The sequence below is a fragment of the Prionailurus viverrinus genome, chromosome B2, assembly GCF_022837055.1.
Source record: "Prionailurus viverrinus isolate Anna chromosome B2, UM_Priviv_1.0, whole genome shotgun sequence".
NCBI lineage: Eukaryota > Metazoa > Chordata > Mammalia > Carnivora > Felidae > Prionailurus > Prionailurus viverrinus.
Genome location: NC_062565.1, coordinates 42,117,893 through 42,133,718, shown reverse-complemented (window position 1 = coordinate 42,133,718; position 15,826 = coordinate 42,117,893). Strand labels below are relative to the sequence as shown.

The 15,826-nt window shown below is 47.4% G+C and overlaps 1 protein-coding gene across 2 annotated transcripts; it reads left to right on the top strand.

Annotated features, from left to right (window-relative positions):
- Position 1: 1 nt before the first annotated feature.
- Positions 2–13,689, top strand: MRPL14 (mitochondrial ribosomal protein L14). 2 transcript variants are annotated; one of them, XM_047859119.1, is made up of 3 exons: positions 2–154; positions 10,890–10,968; positions 13,218–13,689. In XM_047859119.1, exons 2-3 carry the CDS (start codon positions 10,898–10,900, stop codon positions 13,582–13,584), a joined length of 438 nt encoding a protein of 145 aa, XP_047715075.1. In that variant the 5' UTR covers positions 2–154; positions 10,890–10,897; the 3' UTR covers positions 13,585–13,689. The 2 variants fall into 2 exon arrangements, with proteins under 2 accessions (XP_047715075.1, XP_047715076.1); XM_047859120.1 differs by having other exon boundaries at positions 121–270.
- The last annotated feature ends 2,137 nt before the right edge of the window (positions 13,690–15,826 follow it).

Below are 15,826 nucleotides of genomic sequence, written 5' to 3'. Positions count from 1 at the left end.
CCACGCCAGAACACGCAAGGCGCGCGCGCACTCTCAGATCGGCGCTCGCCTGGCTGGGTCGGGCGCGCAGGCGCAGTGGAGAGGCCGCGTGGGGGAGGAAGGCGGCGCTGGGCCAGAGGGGCCCGCCGCGGGATATTCCGGGGCGGCGAGAGCGGTACGACCCTGTGACGGGGGGAATGGGCGTCACGCTCCTCCTTCCCCGCTTCCTTTCTCCCCTGCACTAGGGAAGGCGCACTCCCCGGGGTGGACGGGGAAAAGCCGGAGTGGGAGGTTAGTGGGCCCCCTTGGGGGCAGAGGGCCAGTGGGAGGGGTCAGAGTGGGGAGGGGAGGCCTCTGACCCCGGTCCCCGAGGGCCGCGGGGGCTCCCGGGGTCTCTGCACCCCGCGACCCCCGCTTGCGCTCACCTGCCCTTCCCAGGGATGTGGGGCTGGCTTGGTGAGGGGCGGGCTGCGGTCCAGCCTTGGCGAGTTGGCCTCCGGCCCGTTACCCAGCCCCGGCTCCTTGAGTTTGTCTGCTTCTCTTGTCTTCCCTTCCCTTTTCCAGCTTGGGTCTTGAGATGACTTTGTGACTCGTTTGCCAGGCGCTTCTGTGGTGTGGAGAGTGAGTCCACTGCCTTCACTGTCATGCCGATGAGTGGCTCCCCCCTGTTCCAGGGGGTTCCCTGGTTTCTCATTTCACCAGAGGCTGCATCAGCCAGGGATTAAGACTGGAAAGATGAAGAGAGGGGGAGAGAGGGGGGAACAGACAGGCCGTGTGTATCCTCTTTTATAGCACCTACACAAATAGATCACAAAGGCACGCAGAGTACCAACTTTTTCATTGAGTTTTGGGTTCCTGGAAGGCTCTGTCTTCCCTTCAGGCTTGAAGAGGGAGGTTTGGGAACAAAAAGGAAGTTTTGCATTCCATACTGGGCAGTAAATAAACTTTGCCATCCTGGGAGATTGAATGGACTGAATTTATAAACGGGGTAACAAAAGGGCATATGATGGGGTCATCATGTTGGGTTACCTGGGAAAAGCTGGGAGATTGGGAGATATTTAAACCGGGGCTGCTGGACAGAGGAAGGGGCACTGCTTACCTGGTTGTGTCCGGTTCTTGTGATTGGTCATTGTCTCTGCTGTCTGCTGGCTTTTTAAAGGGATCATTAAAAGCTTGTGGAATGCAACAGTAAGGTTTGATTGATTGCATTTCAAACTGAACTCCCATTCAAACTGAGTTCCATTGGTTAGTTGAAATCCAGTTTAGTGGATCACAGCCATCATTAAAAAAAAAAAAGGTAGAAGCCATCAGAGCGCATTTTACTTAGTAAGACCAAGTTATTGTTTCTTGACAGTTGCTTCAGGTACACATACATTCATACATATGTGAATGTGTCAAGTGTTAATACCATGTGTTTCCTCGTGTGTCACAGAAAACTTCGAAACGGATTGGTCTCCCTTATCTTCCTGTTGGCTGCCTTTCCTTCCTCAGCCTGACTGTTCAGTCATTTGAAAATGTACACAAGGACTCAGCCCACTGGGAACGTACAGTAAAGAGCAGAGTGTGTCTCTTTAGAGAGGTACTGCCCAAGAAGAAGGACAATTTACTCTTCACTCGCGGAGATACACGCAGTTGAAGAACAAGCATTTTGTTGGAGTAGGAAGTACGTTGGTTTACTTAGGAAGGATAGAAAGGAGGATGAACCTGTCTTTGGTACACTCCCTGGTGGTCTTTGTAAGTTTGGATTCCGGGAGTTGTTTTGAGAGGGAGCAAGGAGTTTAGATGAAAAGGGGTCTGCTCTGGTTTTTGTTTTTCCGTGGATGGAGTTGTTCATTTAACGCTTAGAGCTTCTTGGGTGTATGTTTCCTATGGACATTTTTGCATATGATGTTGATTTTATGGTTGTAAAGCTGGTGTGATCCATTGCCAAATAGCACTTGTCATGGAAGTGGATCTCTGAGGATCACTACAAGGTGTTTCTTATGTATTACTATTTTTTGTAAGTTTAGTTCTTTATTTTGAGGGAGAGAGAGTGTGTGTGCATGAGTGGGGAAGGGGGCAGAGAGACAGGGAGAGAGAATCCCAAGCAGGCCTGGGGCTGTCAGCGCACAGCCTGATGCCGGTCTCAATACCATGAACTGTGAGATCACGACCTGAGCCGAAACCAAGAATTGGATGCTTAACCAACTGAACCACCCAGACACCCCTATGTATTACTATTTCTTAATCTGAACATGTGGGGGATTCCCGGTCTATTTCTGCCTGTGCCTAATTAAGGTTTTTAAACCACATATTACTGGAGAGAAGAAGGAACTTTTCAAAAAGCCTGAAATGATAATTGAATCAAATGTGCTGTGGAATCCATGAAGAAATGGTGGCCAAAACATTTTATTATTGCTCCTGAATGTCAGGGATAAAAACCTTGCATGGAGTCCATTTTCGGGTGGTACTCTGTTGGGCACTAGACGTGATTATTTAGGCTCTCCTCGACATTTAGAATCTTAGATGATGTAAAAGTCCTTTAAAACCTATTTTGTCCCAGTTTTGTGTTGGGGAAAATGGATTTTCCTTTTTGTTTTTGTTACTTGGATAGTTATGGCTGTGTGGCGGGGGGCCTTGGGGCCCCCAAAGGTCTCTTTTTGAAGGTCTCAAAAATCAGGTTACAAGTTAGCCTTCCTTTTAGAGGTTATGAGTTAGCCCTCATTTTAGAGGCTGATGGTTTTCTTTGGGTTGTACCTCACCGTTGTGCGATTTTACATGTGTATTAGCAATGACAACCAGGTTGGGAGAGACAACTGATTCGAATTCCAGAAATGTTGCTCTGGGTGAGGTAATATGCTTTCTTTTTTTTTTTTAATTATTATTTTTTTTAATGTTTATTTATTTTTGAGAGAGACAGAGACAGAATGTGAGTGGGTTGAGGCAGAGAGAGAGGGAGGTACAGAATCTGAAGCAGGCTCCAGGCTCGGAACTGTCAGCACAGAGCCTGACGTGGGGCTCAAACTCACGAGCTGTGAGATCATGACCTGAGCCGAAGTTGGACGCTCAACCGACTGAGCCACCCTGGCGCCCTGGTAATATGCTTTCTTATTAACACATCAGTTAGCTCATTATTTATTCCTGAAACACAACTCAGACTGGGAAAGTCCCCCTGTCAAAAACTTTCTAAAAATCATTTATGTCTTTAGAAAAGGGAAGGAGCACTTTTCCATGTTTACTTTTAGCTGAAAAACACTTTTAGGAGTGAGTGACCCATAGTGGGGGGCACCTGGATGGCTCAGTTGGTTAAGGGTCTAACTCTTGATTTTGGGTCAGGTTATGATCTCTGTTTGTGAGATCAAGCCTCATGTCTGGCTGTGCGCTAACAGTGAGAAGCCTGCTTGGGATTTTCTCTCTCACTCTCTTTCTGCTCCTCCCCTACTTGTGTTGTCTCTCTTTCTCTCTCTCTCAAAATAAACAAACGTTAAAAAATTTAGGGGCACCTGGGTGGCTCAGTCAATTGAGTGTCCAGATCTTGGTTTCAGCTAAGCTCATGATCTCGTGGTTGGTGGGTTCTTGCCCCATATCAGGCTCTGCACTGGCAGCGTGGAACCTGCTTGGGATTCTTTCTCTCCTTCTCTCTGCCCCTCCCCTGCTTGTGCTCTGTCTCTCTCTCTCAAAATAAATAAACATTAAAGTTAATCAATTAATTAATTAAAAGACATACCCATAGTGCTGCCTTGAGAATCAGGGAGCAAGGCTCTTCTCCCTGGTCAGCATCTGGGAAACAAACTGCTTACAGTGCAGACCTGGTCCTTACTGGTTAATCCAGAGAGGGATTCCCCGCTTAAGATGACCCTCTTCATGAGGCCCGCTAAAGCATTTTCATTTCCATGCCTCTTCGCTCTTCACTATGACCCCTGCTTGACAGAGAGTTGCTGAGGCCTGGAGAGGTTGATTCCAGGGGAGGGTGAGGGTGGAAGAGATATGTTTTCTGTCAGCAGCATCCTCTCTTTGAGTCCAGGGGCTCCCCTAGGCTTTTCTTTTTCTCTACTGCCCACCTGCCCAACTGACAGTTCCATAAACCTGGCTCCTTGCCACTGGCCCAGTAGAGGTACTAATGGGAAGGAAGTATGTAACTGATTAAGTAGGACTTAACTTTGCCTTCTACAGTTTTTCTGAGTTTTGACCAAACCAAGATTGTTCCAAACTTACTTCTGGAACTATAGGTGTTTGCACACCTGTGAGGTCAGGAAGGAGGGGGAGCAAGTCTAGAGTAGGTAAAATCCACATATTGAAAAACCAACTTGAATAATTGAGAATTGTCATATACATTAAAGAACCACTATTTTATTTTTTTTAGTGTTTATTTTGAGAGAGAGAGAGAGAGTGTGCTCCTGCACACACAAGAGGGAGGGGCAGAGAGAGAGCCTGTGCTGTCAGCGCAGAGCCTGATGCAGGACAAGGGGGCTCCATCCAGTGAATTGACCTGAACCAAAATCAAGAGTCGGAAGCTGAATGGACTGAGCCACTACGGAGCCATCCAGGCGCCCCAAGAACCACTATTTAAATACTTTTGTAACAGGGTGGAACATAAGGTAAATAAATAAACAAGCCTAGGTCAAGGACCCTGGAAACATTTTATCTTTGTGAATCACATTGAGAAATGGGGTCCTCACTGTTAGCCTTTGTAGAAACAGCCCACTGTGCCTTGGAGGGATGCTTTGTTTATTGATAGTGATGCTGGGAAAACTGACACTTTGGCCGGTGAATCAGATCAGCTCAGCTTCGGTCCTAATCTGGGCTGGGTGTAGGGTAGATATTTATTGAAAAGACAGCTTTATTTTATTTTATTTTATTTTATTTTATTTTATTTTATTTTATTTATTATTTCATGTTATGTTATGTTATGTTATGTTATGTTATGTTATTATTTTTTAGAGAGCACAAGTAGGGAGGGGGCAGAGGGAAAGAGAGAGAGAGAGTCTTAGGCAGGCTCCTAGCGCAGCGTGGAGCCCAACACAGGGCTCAATCTCACAACTGTGAGATCATGACCTGAGCCAAAATCAAGAGTCAGACCATTAACTGACTTAGCCACCCAGGTGCCTATGAAGAGACAGCTTTTTAATTTCCGAGTTTTAAAAGATTTGACAGAGGAGAAAGAGCGCTTGCCCTCTGTGTGGCATGCTTGTTTCTGTGAAGTTTATTAATGGTTAAAGCAGCATCTTAGCTGTGTAGGGTACAGTGGGAACAGCTTTCTGACCTTGGACAGTCGACAAGTTGCTTAGCATTTTGGACTTCATTTCTTCATCTGCAAAATGGTACTTTACTGAGCCCCCAGAACTATTCAAAACCCTTAACAGAGTCAACCCCTTACAGACTGTTGCTCTTTATCATTTGTCTGTATGTTTCTGTTCGGTGCTCAAGAAGGGAATCATCCAGGGGCTCCTGGCTGGCTCAGTCGGTAGAGCACGCAACTCTTGATCTTGGGGTTGTAAATTTGAGCCCCCCATGTTGGGTGTAGAGATTACTTAAAAATAAAATCTCAAAAGAAAAAAAAAGTAACCACCCAACAAAATGATCTATGAAAGTACTTTGAGAATTGTAGCATGTTATACTTGTGTGAAGTTAAAAAAAAAACCCACAAAATTTCCTAAAAGAGAATAATTGGGCAACAAAACAGTAATGAGTTTTAAAGCAACAAGTAGGAGTACTTATTGGTACAGAAAGATTGGGGTGAGATCTGCAGGAGATAGGAGGGACTCCTGTATGATAGGTCAGGGAGTCCTTTTTTCGATTCCTGGAAGCCGACAAGCTTCTGCTTTTTCCTGCTTTAATTAAGAAGGACATTTCTATCCTTACGGTAGGTGTATTTCCTTTTTATGGCTGGGCCTTGCATTTGTATAGTGTTTCTTTTCATTTACTGACATGTCCTTTGAACATGCCTATGTGATTGTGCTGAACTTTAAATTTTTGTCTCTTTTCTTAAGAGTCCGTTCCTCTTTAGACGGCTTTATATGGTACCTAACATGCCAGGCACTTAAAGATGGAAATTGTTCAGGTGGAAACAATGAATAAATAAATATATATGTATATTTAACATGTATCTGTGACACTAAGTATACCATTTTGCTACTCCTTGCTCAAGGAATGGTACATTCCTGCTTTCCACAAAGCACCAGAGGTATAGGCTCTTTCTGTCTGCTTTTCCAGCTTAGTCTCTATGTGTTACAATTAGCTAAACATGTTCATTGTGTCTGGGAGGCTTCCCCAAGTCACTAGGAGCCAGAGTGAAGGGCACAAGAAAGACCCCCCCCCCCCCCCCCACCCAGCATGGGGCCTCTCTGGGACTGGAGCACGAATGAATTGCAATTGTACATTAATTGTATTCATTTAACAGATACTTAGCGAACTCCATTTGGATACATTGTGCTGAGCCCTCTGAGTGTGCAGGTCCCTGCCCTCACTGAGTGTCTTTCTGATGGGACCTATAGGACCGTGCTAAGTAAAATACTCACCTGCTTGGCCCTCTCTGGCCTCCAAAACCGAAGGGAGATCTTAAAGCTAAACCAGGATGGAAAGTGAGCACAATTCTTGGATTTTGTTAAGTAATCTCTCTCTTTCTTTCATTCCTCCCCTCCCTCCTTCTCTTGCTCCCCCATCCCCCTCTCCCTGGAGAGGTTGTGATTCATACTCTAAACCTGGAGGGCAATACTTGGTGCTGACCAGGAAGTGGCATGAAAAGCCATCTCTGGCACTGGAGTCTTCCGAATAGCTGGCCTCTGAGTGAGAGTGTTGTAGAGGAGGAAATATCATTGGGGTTAGTTTCCCATGCACACAAGACTCAGAGTGACATTGCTTGTGAAACAAAGCATTATATATAGACCGCTCTGAAGTGAATCAGGGCTGTGTCTGCATGATGGATTTATGCTAGGAAATAACATCAGGGTCAGTTGGAGTTGCTTTGAAGTAAATTGCTGCTTCCATTATTACTCTTGCCTGATCCGAACCAGTTATCTAGTGGTGGGATGAGGGACCTTTCCACAGTGGGCACTGTAGGCACTAGGCCCAGGAGATGATTCCAGGGGCTGGTATACATGGCACGGGCTAATCCTCCCATGACTAGCACCATGGTTCTCCCAAAGCATGTTTGCATGTGATGTCCTGGTTCCTGATACACAGATAACAGCTTTATAGGGTCTGGATTTCCTTCTGTGTGGAGCCGTGGGTGAGGGGAGTCTCTCTTTCTGTTGGCTACCTCATTTTAAAATTTTTAAAAAATTTGCCCTCGGGGGAAGGGCAGAGAGAGGGGAAGACACAGAATCCGAAGCAGGCTCCAGGTTTTGAACTGTTAGCACAGAGCTGGATGCAGGGCTTGAACTCAGGGACTTCGAGATCATGACCTGAGCCAAAGTCAGACGTTTAACTGACTGAGTCACCCAGGTGCCCTGGCCACCTCATTTATTTTATTCAACAGGTATTCATTGCACTCCTATTCTATCAAGACCTGCTGGGGTGGGAGTAGAGGGGACCACAGATTTTTTTTTTTTTTTTTTTTTTTTGAGAAATAAGGGACACGTGTACAGTAAGTGAATATATTTGGTTCTCGTGTGCTTTCAAGTTCATGGGAATGCTTACTGCTGTCCATTTGATGTCTTAAGTCCTTTGGGTGTGGAGGTCACTATCAGATCCACTGAAGGGCTAGTGAAAAGTCTTTGAATTGGACCTTTTCTTGTGAAAATGGAAGTACCTGCTGGAGATGTCAATGTATTACTCCTGTGTCTGAGGGCAGTACATATAATCCTCGTGACTATATGACCCCTGAATTCCTGTAGTGAGTTCAGATGCCACGTTATCAAGATCTCTGCAGAGTCTCTGAGTTTTGGAGAGTAGCAAGGACTGGAATGTTAAGGGTTATCAGCCTTATCTCAAAAAAGTATCTAAATTTATGCGGTGACTGAGTTTGGATAGTGAACGTTGGCGCTGTGAGAGTTCCTCTGGCACAGGATCCCCAGATGTCCTCGGTGTGCAGGAGGGGTAGCAAGTGATGCTGTGGTTTTACACAAGGCTGCCTGGGGGAGATGCGATTGGCACTAGGGCAGATTTAGCTGGGCAGAGCTGGGCATAGGTTGTGGGGGCGGCTTGTGAGCAAGGCACGGAGAGGAGGTCTGGCTTTGGGTTTGTGCCCAGGCTGCCCTGCGGATTTTAGAGAGGTGCCTTGAGTCGTGGGTTTGTTGTACCCAAGTCGGGAAAGTTCTGGGAAGCCCCCAGCACTTCGGCAGCCCTGGGACTAACGTAAGTGTCACTGAGGAAGAGGTGCGGTGTGAAGAGGCAGGGTGTTGCAGTTCTCGGGAGAGGGAATGTGGGTGGGTGGTGCTGGGCTAATCTTGAGGGTTCTGTGGAGGAGCTGAGGAGCCTCTTTCCTCCCTGGGAGTGAGAACAAGGGCCCGCCAGCGTCAGATGGGAAAGCTTGGCTGAGATCGGAGGTAGCCGCCGCCTGGACCAGACGGACTGCTTTTCAGAGCCTTTTTTTTTTTTTTTAGGCCAATTTTTAGTTATTGCTCAGAGTGTGGAACTCTTCTTGCCACCTACACTACACATTGTCCTCAAAAACTTAAATTGGATTAAAGTGAATAATTTTCACCTGGTGCTTATATAGTTCGGTTGTTTCAGCAAGCATTGGGTTGGGGATGAGTAAAATGTGTATGTGATACCAGTGATGGAATGGGGAGGATTTAACAGTTGGAAAAATACTAATAGTAAAATTAAAGTTAAACCACGTTAACTGTTGAGTAAGAGCATGGGTTCAGATTTCAATTTTGTCTCTCCTGGCCGTGTGACCTTGGGCAAATTATCTAACCTCGCAGGGCCTCATTCCTTCATGTGTAAAATGAGGCTGATACTAATACCTATTTTATAGTTTTGTGAGGCTTAAAGAAGATGATAATGTAAAGCACTTAGTCTAGCGCCTGATGCTTTATAACTATTAGGTAAATTTTCATAAAGAAAGAAAACCGAGAAAGACCAGATGACCCTTAAAACTGCTCTTGCCCTAAGCTCCCTTTTGAGAAGTGAGCTTTGCATGGCAGAGTGAAGCTGTACAGTGTGTGGGAAGACCCTTGGGCTGAAGCTGGGCCTGGTTCTGGTTCTGGTTCTGCCCATGGCCAGCTGTGGGGCTTCAGAGAGAGAGAGAGAGAGAGAGAGAGAGAGAGAGAGACACACACACACACACACGCACACACACACACACAGAATCCGAAGCAAGCTCCAGACTCTGAGCTGTCAGCACAGAGCCCGACACGGGGCTCAAACCCATGAACTGTGAGATCATGACCTGAGCCGAAGTTGGATGCTTAACCAACTGAGCCACCCAGGCACCCTGTCCTTTGTTGTTTTCATCTTTTTTTTTTTTTTAATGTTTGCTTATTTTTGAGAGAGTACAAGTGGGGAAGGGGAAAAGAGAGAGGGAGATAGAGAATCCCAAGCAGGCCCCGTGCCATCAGTAAAGAGCCTGATGCGCGGCTCAAACCCACAAACTGTGAGGTCGTGACTTGAGCCGGAGTCAAGAATCGGAACACTTAACCAGCTGAGCCACCCAGGCTCCCCCATGCTCTGTCCTTTGCATGGCTTATCTCATGACCAGCTGTGTGTAGGTGTTCCAGATGGGGAAATTGAAGCTCATAGTTCCTTGTCCAGGGTCACCTAGCTATAAAGGTAAAGCTGGCCTCTTCTGATTGTCTTTGATTCGGTATGTCAGACGTTAGTAGTTCTAGAAGTTAGCTGCCTTTCTTTGCATTTAATTTTCTGGTCATAACTACATTTTGGCCAATGCTTCCTGGGTTGTCTTAAGGAAAACACTGGAGAATAAGCTTGTAATTTGAGGCTAAATTGTAGTTAATAAGCATTTCTGGAGTGTCTAGATGTTTCTGTGGAAGTAAATAGTGGCTCCCGCTCCCACCCTTGTTAAATAAAATCTTATCTGAGGTGCTTTGAAGTTACAGGAGGGAAGGCTGTGTGTAAATACTCCAGTGGTAGAGGCCTTTCTCAGCAGAAAGTTCTCGATGAGGCCTTCTGTAGCCAAATATTTGGATAGAAGAACAGTCATGTTTTGCAGCTAGAATTGCTGGCTGGCTATAGGATTTTCTTAAACGTACCCCTAACTGATGCCCAGGTCTTGCAGGCAGCTGGGGCTGCCATATTTGTTGGGGCTAGGGAGCTGTGGGGTTGGGGTTCTGCAAGTTGGAGAGGTCGGTTTGGGGTTGGTGTTTGTTCTTCTGTCTCCACCTTGTTGTCCCAAACACGGCTTTCAGCTGTAGAGTGGGGCAGGTAATTTTTCTGTGTTATATTGTTGTTTGGGAGACTGACCCAGATAGAGGCTTTGGTCGGTGACGTGGTGAGGGCATCCTTTGGCTCTACTTGACTAGCCTGGAGCTATCCAGGTGTTCTGGCTTTTATATCTGGGGAAAGGTGATATGGTGACAAGACAAGCTGGCAGTTGGTCAGGTAGTCTGCTTTCAGGGAGTAAAAGTTCTGGTTTCAGGAGACAGAGGAGTGTCAGAGGCACTGGTGTATAGGCTCTCCTCTGTGGAGGACTTGGGAAGGGGTCACTGGCTGGTTGTGTACCAGAGGATTCCTGCTTTCTTCCTGCCGATGGAAGTCTGTAACCAGGAAGGCATCCTCTGTGCTATTGTATTATAGCAAGAACTGCTGTGGGCCGTGCCAGCTCTCTGACCCCAGTGAGAATATGAATCAGCAAAACTGGAGCTAGAGTTCCACCTAATCATCCGTGTATCTTTTAACCACTAAGATTTATATTTAGTGACTAATGATCTTATGCTAGAAGTACCACCTCCCACACGAGTCCCCAGCAGGTTGGCTCTGAGTAAGGACACTGACTTAGAAATAACCCCTTTCCCCCTCTTTTCCTGCAGGATTTGCCATGGCTTTCTTTGCTGGGCTCTGGTGCCCCTTCACCCGTGCAGGCAGAGCCCTCAGCCAGCGCAGTTTCAGGTAACTTTCCCATTCGGTTCTTAAAGCTGCGTCTTTGAGTAAACCTCCCATCAGGGCTGGGCATCACATGACTCGAAAGGGAGTGGGAACCCAGAGAGGTAGGCTTGGCATCTGGGAAAGCTTAAGGGGCCAGAGCGGCTGGGGTTTGGTCAGGTCAGGTAAGAGGATTGGTAAGGAGGTGACTTTGCTGTTGGAGGTAGGGTAGGGAGTGGCCTACGGTAGATGTAACTTGGGTCCTTGCTGGACTCTGACATTTCTTGACCTTGTCATTCCCCCAGTGCATGAAAACCTTTTCTTTTAAAAATGGAATCTCTTTTTATTTTTATTTTTATTTTTTTAATTTTTATTTTTAATGTTTATTTATTTTTGAGACAGAGAGAGACAGAGCATGAACAGGGGAGGGGCAGAGAGAGAGGGAGACACAGAATCTGAAACAGACTCCAGGCTCTGAGCGGTCAGCACAGAGCCCGACGCGGGGCTCAAACTCATGGACTGTGAGATCATGACCTGAGCCGAAGTTGGACACTTAACCGACCAAGCCACCCAGGCGCCCCTGGAATCTCTTTTTAAAAAGTTACATGCTTACTACCAAAACTCAGGCACGGTGGAAGTATGACAGCCTCCCCTCCTTATAGAAGCTAAGCCAGGACGCAGAGCACCGGGTGTGTTCCTGTTGGCAAACGTGCCTTCTGGCCCCATTCGTGCACTCACTCCCTGGCGTTTACTGAGCACTGTGCCTAGGGTTGGTCATAGATGAATAAGAATTGCTTCCTGTCCTGAAAGAGTCTTCACAGTTGGCCACAGGAGCAAACTTGGAAACAAATCACTGAGGAAATGTGACCAGTATAATAATAGAGGTTTGTACGGTGCTTTGGATGGCTTGAGACAGGAGGAGCTGCTAATGGACGAGGAGGGGGAAGGGAGAGCGGAGGCAGCCTTCCCACAAGGGAAGTGGGAGCAGGCCCGTCCAGGCCTCCAGAGCGGGCTAAAAGGCATGGTGTGCCCGGAGGGCACAGGTCACTCTGGTCAATGGGAAGAGGTTGTGGACCTCAGCAGGTAAGGGGGGGCCAGACTGTCGACAGTGTAGACAGTGGTGGACCACTGTACAGTTTTAAGTGGGGGTGGGGGTGGGGGGGTTGGCCTCAGTTTAATGTTCTGATGAGAGCCCTTGGTCTGCAATGTGAGGCACACAGAACCACTTGGGGCACTAATGTAACAGTCTTGGCGCAAGAGAGAAAGCTGTGGAACTGACAGAGTGTTGGTGGGGTTGGAGGGAAGGGACAGAGGGGCTTTGCAGGTAGTGGCAATAGGACTTGGCAGCCAGGGTGTTGATGGAGAGAGAGGTTTATGGCTTGGGGGCTGGAGAAGCCATTTTCTAGAAAGAAAATATGGCAGCAGGGGGAGGTTTGCAAGGGGAGACGATGAGGTCATTGTGGAACCTATTGAGCCTGCAGTATCAGTAGGACACGTTGCGGGGAGCTTGGAGTGAATGCAGGGCTAGAGTACAGGCGAGAAGTGGGGCTGGAGATGAAATTTACTAGTTGGAAGCAGAGGGAACCAATGAGATTACCTGGAGCAAGCATGTGGAATTGGAGGGGAGAGCCTAGGATTACCCGGGACAATGCCAGCACTTCAGGAAAATAGAAATTCACCTGTTATCAGACTGCTTAATAATAGTTTGTCTGCCTTTAATAGGTATTCTGTAAAACAAATTCCAGTCTAGTGGGGCAAATGCATTGAGACAAAAGATTGTTACCTTGACTTATTTCTGGTTTCTCCTATATTATGTCAGGGGAGCCCCTTAGCAAACCTAGTCATGTTGTCTAGTTCCCAGCAACACACAGATGGGAAGTTTGGGAATCGGTGTATTGTGGGGGAGCAGGTTTTGCAGGCTAGGTAATGGGTGAGGCCTGGCCCGTAAAATATTCCCTTAATCCTCAGAGTTCTTTTGAATACTAAAGGCTTTCAGTTAGGTTGCCATGAAGATCGTTGTAACAGAGAATCGGGTTCTCCTTAAAACCCCTCCAAGTTGAGATGTTGAACTGGCAGCAGAAGCTTTTGACTGTGAGGAAACTGTCTTGGTCACAGAGAAGTCTTCACAAGAACCCGACTTTCCGTCAGGGCCCTGGGTTTTGCTCTGTTCAGCATGTTGTTGCTAACGTTTAATCTCTCCCAGGCCTTGCCCTCTGAGGCCTCTGCACCCTGACCAGGAAAGATATAGACTTCAGACATTTTTTCTCTTTCCCTAGCACCACTGGGAGCCTCGATGCAATTCAGAAGATGACTCGCGTACGTGTGGTGGACAACAGTGCCCTGGGGAACACCCCATACCATCGCCCTCCTCGTTGCATCCACGTCTATAACAAGAGTGGGGTGGGCAAGGTGGGTGACCGGATACTGCTGGCCATCAAGGGACAGAAGAAAAAGGCACTCATTGTGGGGCATCGCATGCCTGGTCCTCGGATGACACCCAGGTTTGACTCTAACAATGTGGTCCTCATTGAGGACAACGGGAACCCTGTGGGGACCCGAATTAAGACACCCATCCCCACCAGCCTGCGCCAGAGGGAAGGTGAATTTTCCAAAGTGCTGGCCATTGCTCAGAACTTTGTGTGAGCAGTGGCCAGGCCACTGGCTGCACTGAGACTCATGGGAGGGAACTCGGGGCCTCATGCCAGGGAACAGTGTCCTGTGAAAAAATAAACCTTTTCCTGTGTGTTCCTTCCTGAGCTTTCTGGGATGTAGTCATGAGGTAAATGGCACCAAAGCAGTTAAAAGGTGGCCAACCCTTGTCTGGCCACACAAGATGGCGGTCTTTGCAGGAAGTAGCCTATGAGCCCATCCAGGATTGTCAAGCTCTGGAGAATGGATGTACAAACCAAATGCCAATTCATACGTGTACTTGGACTCTGTCACTTTCTAACCAGGCAAGATCTTATTTTGTTTTATTTTTTTGCCAGCTAGCAATTTTTTTGTGTGTCAGAGGGGTTGAGATGTTAAATGGTTATGGAGATAACAGGGTTAGCATGAAAAAGAGCAGAGGGACTTGTTTAATCTAGTGGAATATTGCCTTCAGGCTTCGATGGAACCCAGACGGTAATCCTCTCTCTGCTATGGAGTACCCTCTGCTAGGGAGCAGAAGCACTCCTCTGTGTTCAGTAGAAAGCTTCTGCCCTTGACTGCCGGGGGGAATGGACGAGCCCTTACGTTTTGCAGATGACCTAATCTTGGGCCCATGTAGGTGGGTCCCATTTGTTTGTTGATCTTCTCAGGGAGATTTGGGGGGGACTCCCTTAGTTCCCTTAACGAAATCTCATCAACTCGTTTGTAAGTCCGTTCACTCAAGTTATCCTGAGCACATGCTTGTAGTATATTCCAGTGGCCTCTGAGAGGCAGAGTAGCCCAATGATCAAGAACACAGGCTCCAGGGCGCCGGGGTGGCTCAGTCGATTAAACGTCCGACTCTTGATTTCAGGTCGTGATCTCACGGTTTGTGAGATTGAGCCCAGTGTTGGGCTCTGTGCTGAGAGTGCAAAGCCCGCTTGGGGTTCTCTCTCTCCCTCTCTCTGCCCCTCCCTGTGCTTGTGGGCACAGGTGCGCTTGCTCTATCTCAATATAAACATTTAAAATACAAATAAAATAAAGAACACAGGCTCTGTAGCCAGACTGCCTGAGTTTGAATCCTGACTCCGCCACTTACCACCTAATGACTTTGGGCAAGTTGTTTAACTTCTCTGGTCCTCAGTTTCTTCACCTGTAAAATGGGGATATAACAATGGCACCTACTTGGTAGGATTGATGTGAGAGTTCAGTGAGGTAGTACCTCTGAGTACCTGGCAATAATGAGCATTCAGTAGGTACTAGCTGTTTTTTGTTGTCATTTCTATGCATGTGCCAGCACTGAGAAACAGCAGTGAGTGCAAGTAGGGATGGTCCTTGCCCTCATGGAGCCTACGGTGTCCCTTGGGAAATCAACACAGATCACATAATTCAAATGCAAATTCTCAGGTGTGAAAGAGCGTGTGATAGAGGGGTTAGACTTTTCTGAGGGATTGGAGGCAGCTTCTCTGAGAAAGGGTTGCATCAGCTGCTTTCTCAGAAATGAATAGAAGTCAGGATAGTGATGGGGGTGGGGAGGAGTGTGGACAGGAAAGGGGAAGAGGGAAACCTATCTAGGCAGGAATTATGGGTATAGATCTATAAATAATTATTGAGTTATGCACATCATGTGCTTTATTATACCTTAGCAAAAATCAATGAGTAGGCATTAGTTAGGCTAGAGAGGAGGGAAAAATGTTCCGGGCAGGGGGAAGAGCATGTGCAAAAGCCCTGTGGCAGGAGTGAATGGTATAAGTACCAGGGACTTGAAAAAGCCGGTGTGGCCAGAGCAGAGCAGCAGAGACGGAGTGTGGTGTTGGCTGAGAGTAGGAGAAGAGCAGGGCCAGGCTGTGCGAGGCCTCATAGGCCCCAGGCAGCTTTCCTTGCCTTTCCAGCTTACGTTGAGGGTACTGTTGTGGGGTATTTAGCATGTGGGGTAGGGGTGGTGGGAGAGGAGATGTGCTTAGATTTGCTCTGTGGACAGAGGCTGAGGGAAGCCAAAATGGGTAGCATAGGCTCTGCAGCAGGCCCTGTGAAAATGATGATGTGTTGGGTGAGGAGGGTAGTAAAGGAGGGAAGGAGAAGCCTTTAGGAAGTACAGTTGACTAGGCTTGGTGGTGCATTAAGATGGTGGGGATGGCCAAGAATGGGTCATGGGTTTCTGGCTTCCATGCCTGGATGGTGTGAGGGGGCAGTACCCTAGGAGAGGTCTGGGTAGCAGGGAGGGAGCAATTAGGGGCATCTGGAAGGGGATGCCTTT